This window comes from Thermobia domestica, chromosome 16, assembly GCF_964235325.1.
Source record: "Thermobia domestica chromosome 16, izTheDome1.hap1.1, whole genome shotgun sequence".
In the NCBI taxonomy this organism is placed as follows: domain Eukaryota; kingdom Metazoa; phylum Arthropoda; class Insecta; order Zygentoma; family Lepismatidae; genus Thermobia; species Thermobia domestica.
The window spans coordinates 83,585,214-83,600,238 of NC_137469.1; the positions used below are offsets into that span (position 1 = coordinate 83,585,214).

General features: G+C 35.5%; 1 protein-coding gene across 3 annotated transcripts in view; it reads right to left on the minus strand.

The window, feature by feature from the left end:
- LOC145673205 (calcium-independent phospholipase A2-gamma-like) overlaps positions 1 to 15,025 on the minus strand; it is a 92,071-nt gene that overhangs the window by 42,537 nt on the left and 34,509 nt on the right. For all 3 annotated transcript variants that reach the window (XM_081742681.1, XM_081742684.1, XM_081742682.1), the window contains exons 3-5: positions 13,390 to 13,527; positions 9,408 to 9,565; positions 3,820 to 3,938 (exon numbers count right to left, since the gene is read on the minus strand). In XM_081742681.1, coding sequence (XP_081598807.1) covers positions 3,820 to 3,938; positions 9,408 to 9,565; positions 13,390 to 13,527 — 415 coding nt within the window. The remainder of the gene's footprint in view (positions 1 to 3,819; positions 3,939 to 9,407; positions 9,566 to 13,389; positions 13,528 to 15,025) is intronic.

The window sequence follows — 15,025 nt, forward strand, 5'->3', positions numbered from 1 at the left end:
AAGAAATCGAGCCCAAAGAGATGTGAGGATTATAGAACTGTTAGTCTCATGTCTTATGCAGCTAAAACTCTGCTCCGAATACTGAACAGAAGGTTATATGGAACAAATGAAAAAGTTAAGGAAGAGCAGTTCGGGTTCAGAAGAGGTAAGGGCACAACAGATACTATTGGATATTGAGGGTGATCGGTGAAAGATTTATAGAAAAAGGGAAAGAGGTGTGTGTTGTATTTATCGATCTAGAAAAGGCTTTTGACCGCCTGAATTGGGAATTGTTGTTGGGAGTTCTAAAGAAGATAGGGTTGGAATGGAAAGATCGAAGACATGAACCAACAAGTAAGTGTTAGGATAGGGGAAGAACTGAAGGAAGAGAGTGCAATTGGAAGGGGAGTTCGACAAGGATGCTGCCTCTCGCCAACACTATTTAATGTCTATCTAGAAGGGATAGTGAAAAAGAGTTTACATGATGATGAAATATTTCGGTAGGAGGTAGAATGCAGACGATATGGCGCTTGTTGCTGAATCTGAAAAGGAAATCAATAAAATGTTAGAAAACCTGAGGATGGGCTTTGAAGAATTTGGGATGAAAATAAGTGTTAGAAAGACAAAAACCATGGTGATTGGAACGAAGAGGTCTGTGTCAAATATAAAAGTGGGAGGGGAGAAAATAGAACAACTGAATAGTTTTCGATATATGGTAGTGTTCTTAGTAATGATATGAAGTGCGAACGTGAAATAAAAGCAAGGATAGGAATGGCGAAAGAAGCCTTTAGGAGGAAGAAAAGTCTGTTTTGTGGGACCTTGAGTAGAGAATTGAGAAAAAGACTCATAAAATGCTTCGTGTGGAGTGTTGTACTGTATGGAGCGGAAACGTGGACATTACGTAAAAGTGATGAAAAACGACTGGAAGCCTTCGAAATGTGGGTGTAGAGAAGGATGGAAAGAATTAGATGGGTCGAGCGGAAAACGAATGAGTGGGTGTTAAAAATGGTGGGGGAGAAAAGAAAACTTTTAGATATTGTTAAGAAGAGGAAAAGAAACTGGTTGGGACATTGCCTATGAAGAAATTGTATCATGAGGGACGTCATAGAGAGTATGGTGGCGGGAAAGAAAGGCAGAGGACGAAGGAGACTACAATTAATGGATCATATAAAAACAGAAATATCATATGTGAAGACGAAGAGGGTAGCGGAGGACCGTGAGCATTGAAGCTTCTCAGCTGCTACAAGTGACCTGCCAGTAAGGACAGAACACCTATGATGATGATGACTATTATCTAAGTTAAGTACTTAAATTTAGTCTCCTGTTCTATTTTCTGTCCTCCAACTTCTGTACTTTACGCAAATCTGTCACTACTGCTATCGTTTTTTTAACATTTATTTTCAGTCACTACTCTTCAAACTTTCTTCAAATATTTAACATATTAATTTTCGTTTCAGTTTCTGATTTAAGAGTCGCATCATTTGTAAAGCTAATACACTTAACCCTTCTACTTACTATCAAATCACCATCCTCATTACTTAAATTAGTGATGTGCAAACTTGTTTACGAGGGGAACAAAGAAAAAAAAACTTTAGGCGGGCCAATGTAATTTATTAAAATTAATAAGGATAGAAATTGGAGCAGTTGTCTTAAAAAACATTTCCCTACTATCCTAAGAACTTGCCCAACCACTTTTTAGGTCCCCAAGGAAGATTTTGGTAACCTTACTCTTTCATTAGTCAGATTAGGAATTATGCGGTGGAACATGGTTTGTCCAACTTCTTCATTTATTCTGGTAAACATATATTGAATAATGCTGAAGGACAACACTCCTGTCGAAACCCCTTCCAATTTTTCCCTTTTCTAAGTCTTACCCGTCTCGATTCTAACCAAATCTTCATTATAACTTTTGTGCCGTTTCCCTTCCGAAATCCTGAGGATTTATTCTACATTACCTCATTTGTTCCGGCATATTCTGCTCTTCTGAATTCAAAGTAACCAAAGACTGACAACTCAACAAGGATCTACTGTTCTGATCTGCAGGCGAACAATTCACTGTACCTCCTTTAAGCTAAAAATAATGCTCTTTTTTGAAAATTCTTGCTTCGTAGAAGTGCATCTTCGTGATTGACGCGCATGGTTCCACGTTCGATACCTGGGGGAAAAGGGGGTATTTGCCTTGGATACAAACCTTTGTAGTGGTTCTGACTTCATTTTAAAATAGTAGGGCTCGTCTCATATAGTACCAGTTTTCAACTGTTGACAGATTCGCTGATTTGTATTCACGTCCTTTGTTAGCAGCTAGGCTATGTAGAATAAGACCTACAATTTGGAATCTGAACCACTACAGCGCGTTCAGTGATCCTCACCAGTAATCGAACCCTGCACCTTGTACACCGAAAGTTACATCCACTAGTCACTAGGCTAGAGAGAAGGGCAATAGTTCTTAAGTTGCCGAAATTAGTATGCAGAAACATAACGTAGGAACACCTGCTAATATTCTAACGAATTTTCCTGTATTTTACCCATTTTAACCTAAAACAATACACATCTTGAATACTTCTCCGCAGAATGTAGCTGCTCCTCGATTACAAAAATTAGTAAGTACAATACTGTAACATTTGTAAGTGTGTATTATAGTTTAAAATGATGTATTTATTCCGTGCTCTATCGAGTTTCTTGAAAGTGGCTTAGAAGTGCATGAGAAATCTTGGAAAGGAATGCAGAAACTGCCTACGGCTATGTTGTACTGTCACTCATTCTGTACACTAGAGGTAAAAGTAGGAAACTGATTGCTTATTTCAATAGATTAAAGTTTTAGTTAGGACTTCAAAGTTTAGTTTTGGTAACTGCTACACCGAATTCAATCCTATTAGTTAAATTACTAGAGCATTACTGTATTTTGAAGGATCCAGCTTCTAAGTGCCATTTCGTAAATTCTAGAAAACAGAAAGTTAACAATGATGTTTATTCGTTTACTCTCAATGGGTTTATATTTATCTTCCTCAAATATTCAAGGATCCTCTGACTATTGGCCCATTTTTTTACTATTTGCTAGGTTTAATGAATTACGGTACATTTTACGCGAAAGATGAAAAAAGAAAATCTGTGAGCACGTTCCTACTTTAAATCCTTCAATTATTTGATAATTTTATAAGTCTGTTTGTTGGCATGTTGCTTAGTCCTGTTTGTCGAGGATAGTGAGCAGTTTACACAAGTTCGTTAATTATAATTGCAAAGATGATAGTACTTCGATGTAGGTGTGTAAAATTTTATAACTGAATAATTATGATTAGTACCAAATGAACAGAAGAATGAAATGCGAATTTAACCACAAAAACGCACATGTAGAAGAAGTCAGCACAACTCTAAAATCCATAAGTTTCGTTTAGCTAAGTTATATGGATTTAGTCACATGATGGCAGTCATCAGGTTTACTGAATATTGATGGAATGTAATCTTATGGAGTGACTATACTATTCAATACCACTTAGGCAACAAATTAGAATACTGTAAGAGCATACGAAATTTACATGGATTTCTCACAGACTAATAAATTGGTGACTCTCTGTAGTTTCAGATACAACATTTTATGTTCATCTTTGTACATTTGATGTAAAACCCGAATAGTAATTTCGATTCCAATTTAATATAGATGTCTTTCATAATCCCGCAGTTGAAGAAGAGTAAGGAAAGCCACATTATAATGAGTCAATTTGGAAACTAGTAATTACAATTTAAATGTTATTACTATTCTGTAAGCAGAATCATCTTAATAATAATAATAAAAAATGATCATGTTAATAAATGATCACAAATTACTCTACTGTCCCAACTTACCTAAGAGACATGCCAATATGGCACCCGTACTGACTCCACATATGTAATCAAAAAGCTGATGAACCTTCTTTCCTGTAATCTCCTCAAACTTTCTCAGCATTTCAATTACTATTACTCCCCTGATACAAAAGAAACAGTATATCCATTAATTAAAATAGAATTAAAACACAAACGTTTCCACATATACAGGGTGTTTGAAAATAAAATAGTGGAGTTTCGTGGCACCGCTGTGCACGAGTGATGGCGATAGGGTAGTTGAATGATTTATTGTTTTGTTTAGAAACTAAAGTAATTTATTCAGTGCAAAAGCAAATGCAATGCTACCAGAATACAGTATATTAGACCGAAAACAAATTTAAGTGGAACTTACATGTCAGTATGTTTCTACTCGTGCACCGTTCACAGCACGACACACGTCCAGATGGAAGCATCTATCTTTAAAATAATCTCCAGCACGATGATGAGGCAGCCTCTCCCTTTGTTCGTATTGTTTTACGTGCTTTGAATGTTACTTTTGGAGATAAAAGACTCGGATGTCAAGGACACATTCCCCAAGAAACCTCGACCATTGGATTTCTTCTTGTGGGGTATTAAATTTTTATCAAAGCCATTGTGTACAGAGTTAAAATCAATAATGTTAACTAACTGAAAGCACGAATCAACGAGCCAATTGACACTGGTAGGCCAGACATGCTCGACAGGGTCTGGTGAGAAATTATTGATTACAGCTTGGACGTGTGTCGTGTTGTGAATAGTGCACATATAGAAATATAATGATATGGAAACGCATTTTAACATCTTTTGTCACAATAAAGTGATTCGCTACAATTGCACTCGTTTTTGTCTTAAATAAACTATTTGAGTTGCCAAACAAAATGGTGTATCACTTAACCACCACGTACCATCTCTCCTGCACAGCAGCCCCTCAAAATTCCACCGTTCTTTCTCGAATACCTTGTATTTACGATATACATTCAACACTACCAAGTTGTTACTAAATAAAAAATATTATTTGAAATAAAATGCTCAATTTCAGCAATTAAGATCTTGGAACAAGCTCCTTGACTTTTTTTTTTTCCTTCCTCAGAAGAGCTCCGGACGGTATCTTGCTTTGTGCCACTTTCTCAGCGATTCAGAGTATATCGGAAAATATAAGCTTATTTTCCTATACTTAATCGTAACTGATCTCCTGAACCTACTTCCCATATCCTTTTATTTGAAAGCTGGCACCAGCTTTGTGCCACTGAAATTATTCACAGGATTCTTTTCTACCTTTTAAAAAACTGAAGTAATTAGATATGTTTCATGTACATCTATATGTTATTTAAAAAAAAATAATAAAAATGCCTGCTCCCCATTACTCTGCATACTGCATCATAATTTTCCTTGTTCATATCTTATTTTAGTAAAAGGTTCTTTCCTAGTAAGATAGTGAAATCGGCCCTTGATCCAAATTCGGTCGCTATTGACCCAAAAGGTTGCCCTTGACTTAAAACTACCTCAAAAAAATTTGACCACCTACCCCACCCCTTACCGAATCATCGTATCATACGTGCTCAAAATTGAATATTTTTTTAAATTTTAGTGGGGGTGGTCGAAAAATTTTGAAAGTTTCACAGATTGTAGATACTATCTAAATGTAAATGTTCATTTTTTTTCGAAACCATCGATCCGTATTTTCTTAAGTTTTTTTGCGTGTTGAAAATTTCAAAAAATTGTAGAAAAAAATTTGGGGGGACACGTTGCTGATTTTATGGTTAAAAATTTGTTATACCTTTAAGTACAACATATATTATTTTGGGGGCCTGAAAGTGATGCAACATTGTCAAAAAGAAATAAAATTGAAGACAAACGTGTTTTTTCGCAGTTTTCCCACCATTTTAGAGCCCTCAAGGTTAGGGCCTCTTCAAACAATCCTTTGTCAAAGTTCACAATTTTCGATTCTCTTGCGCCCCTTCCGCTTCTGTCGTTTTTCGGCTCCTTCGATTGTGTCAATTTCAAAACAAAAACACCAAATATATCTCCGTAACAGTGCTTCCAATTCAACAGACTCTTACACAAGGAAGTTGCGTCGGTCTTCGTATCTATCAGTGCTTGCTTCACTGGCCGCACCAGTGGCGCTCTCTACCGCGAGCTGTGTGTAACTTTGTTGTGCAAGAGTCTGTTGAATTGAAAGCACTGTTGCGGAGATATATTTGGGGTTTCTGTTCCGAAATTGGCACAATCAAAGGAGCCGAAGAACGACAGAAGCGGAAGGGGCACAAGAGAATCGAAAATTGTGAACTTTGACAAAGGATTGTTTGAAGGGGCCTTGACCTTGAGGGCCCTAAAATGGTAGGAAAACTATGCGAAAAACGTTTGTTTTCAGTTTTATTTCTTTTTGACAATGTTGCCATCACTTTCAGGTCTCGAAAAATAATATATGTTGTACCTAAGGGTATAACAAATTTTTTAACCAAAAAATCATCGACGCCCCCCCCCCCCCCCAAATTGTTTTCCTACAATTTTTTGAAATTTTCAATACGCATCGATGGTTTTGAAAATAAAATGAACATTTACATTTAGATAGTATCTACAATCTGTGAAACTTTCAAAATTTGTCGAACACCCCCACCAAAATTAAAAATATATTCAATTTTGAGCACGTATGATACGATAATTCGGTAAGGGGAGTGTTTTTTTTAAGTCAAGGGCAACCTTTTGGGTCAATAGCGACCAAATTTGGATCAAGGGCCGATTTCACCATCTTACTAGAAAAGACCCTTTAGAATAATTCATGCCGTAGTTACTACGATTAGTGACGGAGAGAAGTGGCTCAAGTAGAATACTCATATTTAATCTGAAGGGATGACACATGGAACTTAGATGTCCTTGCATTCTATCATTTTCCCGAAACTATCGGTGCAACCCTCGTACGTCAATTAGTATTATTCTTCCAATATACGCCACTTATACTGCTGATATGAAGCAATCAGGTCCTTAATGATTAAATGAGACCAGCAATTAGAAAATACAAACCGCTTGCATAGTGAAAAACCTACAGAGTTAAATCTCCACTTGATAAAATGAGACACACACAACCTGGCCACTATGAATGGACGTACGTAGTCATGTAATGCTTCCTATTCAAAGCATTTGACTAAGACTAACAAAAGTTCTAAACTTTCGTCAGGCTACTACATTTCATTCTCGTTCTGCGAGTTCTGTCAGGCAGCACGTTTTAGCCAATTTAAGAATTGGCGAGCTAATAAGGAAGAACAGAGTGACCAACTCTTTCTCTCGATTGGTGCAAAGTGTAGATAAAATTACTGAACGTAGCATTAATGAACTTCACTAACGCTCGAATTCAACCCATACATATATCCAGACCAGGGCAGGAGGGCAGGGATCCTTGTCAGGGCCCTCTCTAAATATTATATATATATAAAATAAATATTGAATAATATGGAAAGTAAGATAAAACATGTCTGCTGTGTTGGAACATAGTTACTCGTTGTAGTTTGTTCCGTTTCCAGAGTTCGGTGCGCTCCAGCATTGAACGTAGTCTTGGGGTCCCATTATTAAAATGAAACTAACAGTACTATAAAGTTCTACTTGGGGCCCTTTGTTTGTGGCCTAGTAAGAATATATTTCAACAATACGAAGAATTGGGGCCCCAGCATCATATTGTCTAAATGTGTATTGGGGTCCCATGAATGCCGAAATGAGACTAACTTTTATAAAGTCCTGTAGGGTTTTCTGTTTGTCATTTGACAAGTTATTGCAACATCATAAGAAAACAAAGGTCTCCCCTGGGGTACCATTACCACGCGTTAATGAAACTGACAGCTTTATGAAAAGTCACACTGTTACCCACATTTATCAAGGGAAAGACCAAGATGGAACAATCTTCTAACGCAACCGATTTCTGACTCTTCTACTGTTCCTGAACGACGTTACAACCAGCAGACAGTTCGATGGAAAAACGAAGTTTCAAGCCCAGACCTTGTTGCATATAGGGTACGAATTCCAAACCATTGTGATGTGTGCTGTGTATGATCTATTTACGTTAACAACCCCCCAGCCTCAAAATATTTACAGTTCGCAAGCTCAAATTACACTATTGCTTGGGATTTAGTAGCAAAATTACGTGAACGGCTGCGCGAGAAACTTCAACACCAGGGTGAAGAATTTGCAAAAGTATATGACAAAGCAAAATACTTTTGCAAAGCAACAAATCTGCAATTAAAGGAATATTATACTGACATTGAGATTGAAGATTTTCCTGTTCATCGGGTATCGAAGAAGAAAAGAATGGTGAAAAGTCATCTGATGAGAGATTAAGAATTCTTTAAAGTGGAAGATTATGATGAAATTTTGAATTTAGCAGTAAACAGTGTGGAAGAAAGATTTGAACCTCCCTCTGAATTACTTAAGGATTTGCGGTTGCTAGGTCCTAAATGCTTCAACGAAATAAAAGAACGGCTCCCAGAGAACGCATTTGCAGCACTCACAACAAAGTTAAACCTCGATAAGGCTCAACTATCGAAGAACTTTTACAATTCGCAAACAAGTACCAAGCTTTATCTCTTGGCGTCGTAACCTTAAAAAATAATGGACGAATTACCAAACAGAGATGCATCGAAGGAGACTTCAATGATGAAGACTCCGAAGAAAAGGAAAGGCAAGAAAGTGTGAAAACTGATAGAGCTTGTGGCATATGCTTGTCCTGTACAGCAGTTATTCTTTTTGACTTTATACAACAGACGAGCTCATTAAATGAACTCTATATCGCTTGCTTTAACATTACCATGTAGCCAAGTGTGCTGTGAACGAGTATTCTCAAAACTGAAATTATTTAAAACAAAATTGCGCACTCTCCTGTCTCAAGAGATATTGGAAATGTTTATGTTAATCAGTATGGAATATGATATGTCTAATATTATCGATGTAGAAAACGAGTTAGAAGAGCTCTGTGAATCTCCGTAAAACTGGAGAGGTTGTTGCGCTGTTAACTTAGAGAGTGGTTGGCTTCTTGTGTTTTCTTTAAGTCTACCAGCAGTGCCATAATATGATTCAGTAATATGTCTTATATACTGTACTTTAATACTTATGATAAACTATATGCCTGTATGTTTATAACAGCTTTTGGTTTCGTAGAGACATATAGACTATAAATAAAATTTAGTACACTTATACATTACGAAACATAAGATAAAATCTTAAAATGTTTTAACATATAATTGAAGGCTTTTGTGCGTCCACTGAAATAACATTCGCAAAGCAACCACTTCATCTTTGTGTTATAGCTATTCATAATACTCCAGCTGTGAGTATTAACTCTAATTTCAAGTTATATTGATAATGTTTCAGTTAGCATTTTATAAAACCCTATTGAAAATAGTGTCATTACAATAAGCAGAATTAAAAAAAAAAAAAAAAAAAAAAAACTTAGTATACTTTTTGAGGCTTCTACATGCCTCATGGGAAGGGAAGATGGAGCCCTCCAAGTAAGGCTCCTGCCGGGGCCCCTATACCCCCAGTCCGAGATTGCATATGTCAAATTATTTATTCCACACATTAATCTGAAAACTGTAAAGGTAACTAACCTTGTACCACCTCCATCTATCGACAGTATTCGGATTCCTCTCCCAGGAACAGGATCTACATAACCTAACAGAACTAAAGCTTCTCTTAAGACTCCCTGGAATTCTGGATTGTCCTGCATTTCGTTGCGAAGACGAAGAAAAATCTGAATAGCACCTTCCTACAAAAAAGGTAAATATCAGCTACTAATCATAAAATGTATTATTTGCTTTTAAAAAAAGAATACTTTCTCAAAATTTATTACAGGACAAATTTCCTTCAAATTTTACCTTTGAATTATCAGTATTTAAATACGATATTTTCAATAAGACGAACATTTGTCAGGTATTTTAGATAACAGTATACTACAAAGGCATTTAACTGAGAGTTAATACTTTTTTTTTTTCAAATTTACATTTTAACTGCAGTTTAACTTATACTAGTACCAATACCATCTTGCAAATATGACTAAAAATGGGAATTTCAAGTAAGATTATGTATTCAATGTTGTCTGACATTTATTGAATGAAAATTGCTGCCTAACAGAGAATATAATATAAATATGAAATTCGCAATTACTCCAATGATTATCTGACCATCTCTATCAACTGCACTTGAATCACTATATTATAATTACATATGGTAACTGTTTAACAACACTGTAGGATATTATAGGACGGTACTGTTTATGCGATCAGTTAGCTTAAAATGGAGTACAAAATTGTAGGTGTGAATTGATTTAAGTTGATATTTAGTTATTCTTTGACATGCGTATACAATGAACGATATACAGCCAACTTGAAGAAATACACGTTGAAGCCCATTTGTGTTAATCTTCCTGAATAAATAATCTGTGAGTGTTAGCTGAACTTTATAAAGTAAATCTTGTGTCATATTATATATATCCCTTCATGCCATTTTGATTCGTAACTTTTATTGGAAAATACAGCATAAAATAGTATATAAGCAGTTCACTCTTGTAGATAAATAATTACTTGATTCTGGCGCCCTGAATCCACTTATAAGCAGGTATTTTTCGGAACTATGTCACTGCTGACCATAATGGGTTTCCTGAACTCCCTCGCCACTTCATTATATATGTTCTTTCACACACATGTAAATATTTACGCTTAGAATATGTTCGATATACATACTACCCAGAACTTTTCTATCCCATGCACCTATGGAACATTATAAGAACTGTTATTTTCTAGTACAAATGGAAATTGTTTCTCCTACAAGAAACAACATAATATATTTGATATAATGAGTCGGTGCAAGATCAAGACAGCAGCCATGCCTTTATGCACTTTCATGGCACACTTTAGTGGCGTGTCTCTTGCGAAACACAAAAACTGGAGCATAGCCTGCCAGACGAGTAGTTTCTTCACATAGAAAAACTGCGGTTGCGATATATTGCAACTTGCTTTATTTATAGTTAACGACTTTCACAGAAATTTGAATACCTGTATAATATGAACAACATTTATTTTAGCTTCGGAACTTCTTGTATAAAGTTAAAAAAACGAATTCTAACCAAAGCATATACTATTTAATAAATAATGTCGTTACAGTTTCGGCAAAGTATCTCTGCCTTCATCAGATAATTCATAAGATATTTTGCCAAAACTGTAACGATATTATTTATTCAATAGTATATGCTTTAGTCAGAATTCGTTTTTTTTTTTTTTTTTTTTTACTTTACATATAATATCCGCATCCAGTTTTAGTATGGTTGCTGGTTTCTAAAGTCTTGAAACTTATCTTTTTTCGTATGCTTGAACTGTTAGATTCTTCCTTTTGATTAGCTGCTCAGCCGAAATTGCTTTATTAATTGTGCTGCCTGATAGATATTGAACAGTTCTTAGAAAACTTAGATTTGATTCTGTTTAACTTTGTCTTACCACTGCTGATGGAAGTCTAGGAATTTCCTTTTATTACATCCAATTTGAAAGCCCATGATTCTAATTATATATATCACACAGTATGGCCATGGCCCTTTTTAATTAAAATGACTGACACTGTGTCAATCCTGATTTTATTTTACCCAATTCTGAACTATAAAATAACGCGCCGATTTCATATCGGTTATGCTATCGTTCAAATTCAACAAGGACATGGGTATCATTTTTCCAAGGTCTAAGATCAAAGACTTCAAAGGTACGTTTCCCTCGTGTCCTACCATAATTTGTGCGAACTTCATCGTGGCTATATGTTTCGCGTTCGCAACTTCGGTCCGGGTTCGGATCTCACGTTAAGCTGTAGGCCCAGGTCACATATAGACTCGATGCTGAATGAGATGGTAAACTCCAAGTCAACCTATCATAATTTCTGCTGTTATACATCGCACATCCTTTCGTACATATTCGTACGCTGGATTTTTTAGATACTGAACTTTATAATATGTAACAAAAACAATCTGGATTTCCTTGTTGCAAAACCTAAGATCACAGAAAGACAATGATAATAATACAAATAATACGATCTTCCCAGTCCTAGGCCTGAATCGAGAACCAAACGCGCCTTCTACTTATCATTCATACAGGTTTTATAAAACAAATAGCAAATAAAATATTACAATATACAAACAAAAATGGCCCATCATGTCTTTTACGGCAGTATAGAAAAAAAAAAAATCCTAGACTATTCAACAAGTGTAGGGATTTTTTTTTATTTATTTATTTTTTTGACAAATATACGAATACAAACTAGATGTTCATTCTCGTATTTGAGTCCTTATGCTCTTCTAATTTAAATGCAAGACGTTTCTCAGTCGAAAAAAATACTTTAAAATGTTTACATGCGCGCCGGCTACGTGGGTGTTCCGGGCTCCAGCACCCACAAGCTTTTTAATTTGGACCCGAGTTTGAACCCGTTTCTCTTCCGTTTGTCAGCCATGTTACCGACTGAGCTAGGGCAGCCCCAATTTATCCTTATAGTACCGGTATATTTTACTTTATCACAGCACAGCCCTTTGTGACAGTGTTTATAGAAGATTTTAACTAAAAATAATGAAATATGGAGACTTCCTGAAACCACGTAATACGTCCCGCCATTGATATACACTCACATAAATTTTGAAAAGTCGGCGCCGTGGAATGTTTATGTTTATAAATGACATGTATGTCTTCATTAGTCTTGCACAATCCAATTGAATATACATGGGATGAATTTTAACTATCTAAAAGGAACAGTACTCCTTATTTTAAGCAGCCAGTAACTTACTGCATACTGTTTCGGAGTACTTCTTACTTCTCAAACTCCGTTATTAAAAGTAGATAGATAATATCCTCCTCCTATGCACTTAAATCCGACCACCCGACTATAATATTTTTTTTTTTAATTTGTCATTCAAAAACTATGAGGTCGCCTTACAATCGTAGATTAAACTGTGGTAATTCAGGTTGATTTTTTTTTAAATTGTGTAATAGATTATATCGAACGTTAAAATATACCAACAATGTTGTAGTGATTTTGTATACGAAAGAAAAGGAAAAAAAAAAGTTGTGGAAATAAAAATTAATGTACCACAAACTACCGTACTTGTTTTTATTTATAGTACTGTACTTTACTGTATTTGTTCTTTTATTACCATAATTCAAACAACTAATAAATGGCGTGAGTTTACAGTAGGTGTAAATGTCATAAGTATCTTAAGATATACCAAACTTTTGTGTATATATTTCCACAAATGATTTGTAGCACTAAACATACTCCATCTTTTTATTCCAGAAGAATTGTTTTTTCAATCAAGGAACAAATGAAAGTCAGTGAAGGAGCTTGTTGTACGGTAACAAAAGTGACTAATTGATGTTTTTCTTTATTTATTTTTTCTTTCTTTATAATTATGCTGTCCCATCTCCTGTCTAACACTGCATGTTTTGTTCTAATGACGATAAATTCAAAAACATTTAGAAACCTTTGTGTAAAAACATTCAATTTGGGATGAACCTCTGTGCAAGATGTTTACATTCGTGTGTTATGTCATTTTTATAAATCACTTACCTTTACGGCTAGATTTTGAGTCTGAGGATACTGAAGCAGGTGCTCAATGAAATCTTCAAGTCGGTTTAATTTAGATTTTTCATTATACGCAGACTGTACAGCATGAATCACATGTTTCGTTCTGGCGTTAATACTAGCCTGCAACAAACCAGTGATAATAAAATTTATTATCAAGACATACATAGTAATACTACACATAGGATGCATGTTTGTAACAATAATGATTCATAGCTCTACCTCCTTAATCCCATTAATGGAAAACGATAGAGCTACTTCGTGGTTAAGCAGTTAGCGCACGCACCGTTGGCGTGGGAGACTCGGGTTCGATTCCTGAAGAAATTCTAAGCCAAAGCCATGAAGGCAGGTGTCTGCGAGAGTACTTGAAACGCTGGCTACGAAACACATGAAACGAACATTATTTTGGTGTTCCATACGCTTAATAACCAAATCCTTACAATACCTGGAAACAGCTGTATTATGAAAGATCAATCCAGTGTTACAAAATGTGTCCGCAGATGAATTGGTTGGCATGATGGATATTTTCAGCACATAAAAGTTTGTAAGCTTCTAAATATGTTATAAATTCTGAAAATTATTTTGTCGCTTAATAATGCAGGACTGATAATTATTACATTAGCGTACAAACAAGTCGTGATATGTTTTTCGAATGATATTGTGAACATCAGCCAATACGTTTTAGCTTTTCTGCAAACACAGATGTGTTTTCTGACTTGATTTTAAAAATGTGGAGAATGCGGTTAATACTCAGGAGTCATGTTCTTTCCATAAAAGGAGTATGTTACATCATCTGAAATCAATCAACAGGTAGCGTTCTACTAGTCTCAGAATTCAAAAGCACGTGTTTCTTTGGGTTCATAGTTTAAAACTGGCAGAACACATCTAGGAGACTATTCCTGTAATGAACGCCCGAACACTTGTGAACAATACCTGGGATGGACAGCGAAGGAAGTTGTGTAAAGACATAGCACTGGAATTACTCCAGCATCCACCTCATTAGCCTGGTTTAGCTGCAGGAGAATAGAAAGCAGCTACGAACTGTCTAAGTAGACGCCATCTTGAAAGGTAGTCAATTGATAGTGTAGCAAGCGGGAAGGTGCACAAAGATAAAATTGACGTTTTCTGGTCAGTAAGAATACTGGAGAGCAGTGGCGGCGATTGGACGTTAAAAGGGGGGGGGGGCAAGACATGATCTGAATATTTGTATATCAATGTTAGTTTCCCTGGTTGCTTCTAACGTTTTGTTTTAAGAAAGGTTGTATAACTAATAGGATACTATCTTTTTCAGTTAAAATACCGTATATCGTATTTCAAATTTTATTAAGTAAATTGATAAAAGCAACGCAAGTAGGTACTAGCCCTTTATATTCTTAAACGAAGATGTAAGATTTGATTCTTTGCTCATGAATATCTTAAAATTGTCTGGAAGATTGTGTGATCACATTATTTAATAACAAATTGCAAAACAAATAAATACAAAGGATAATATTAATCATAGTAATAAATAATGAGGCTTGTTTTGAAGAAGTTATATTGAAACTGGGGATTAATGAACAACTTAATTTTTAGTTCCACACATGCTATTAAATGTATTACTCTTAGAAATTGAAAGTAAATA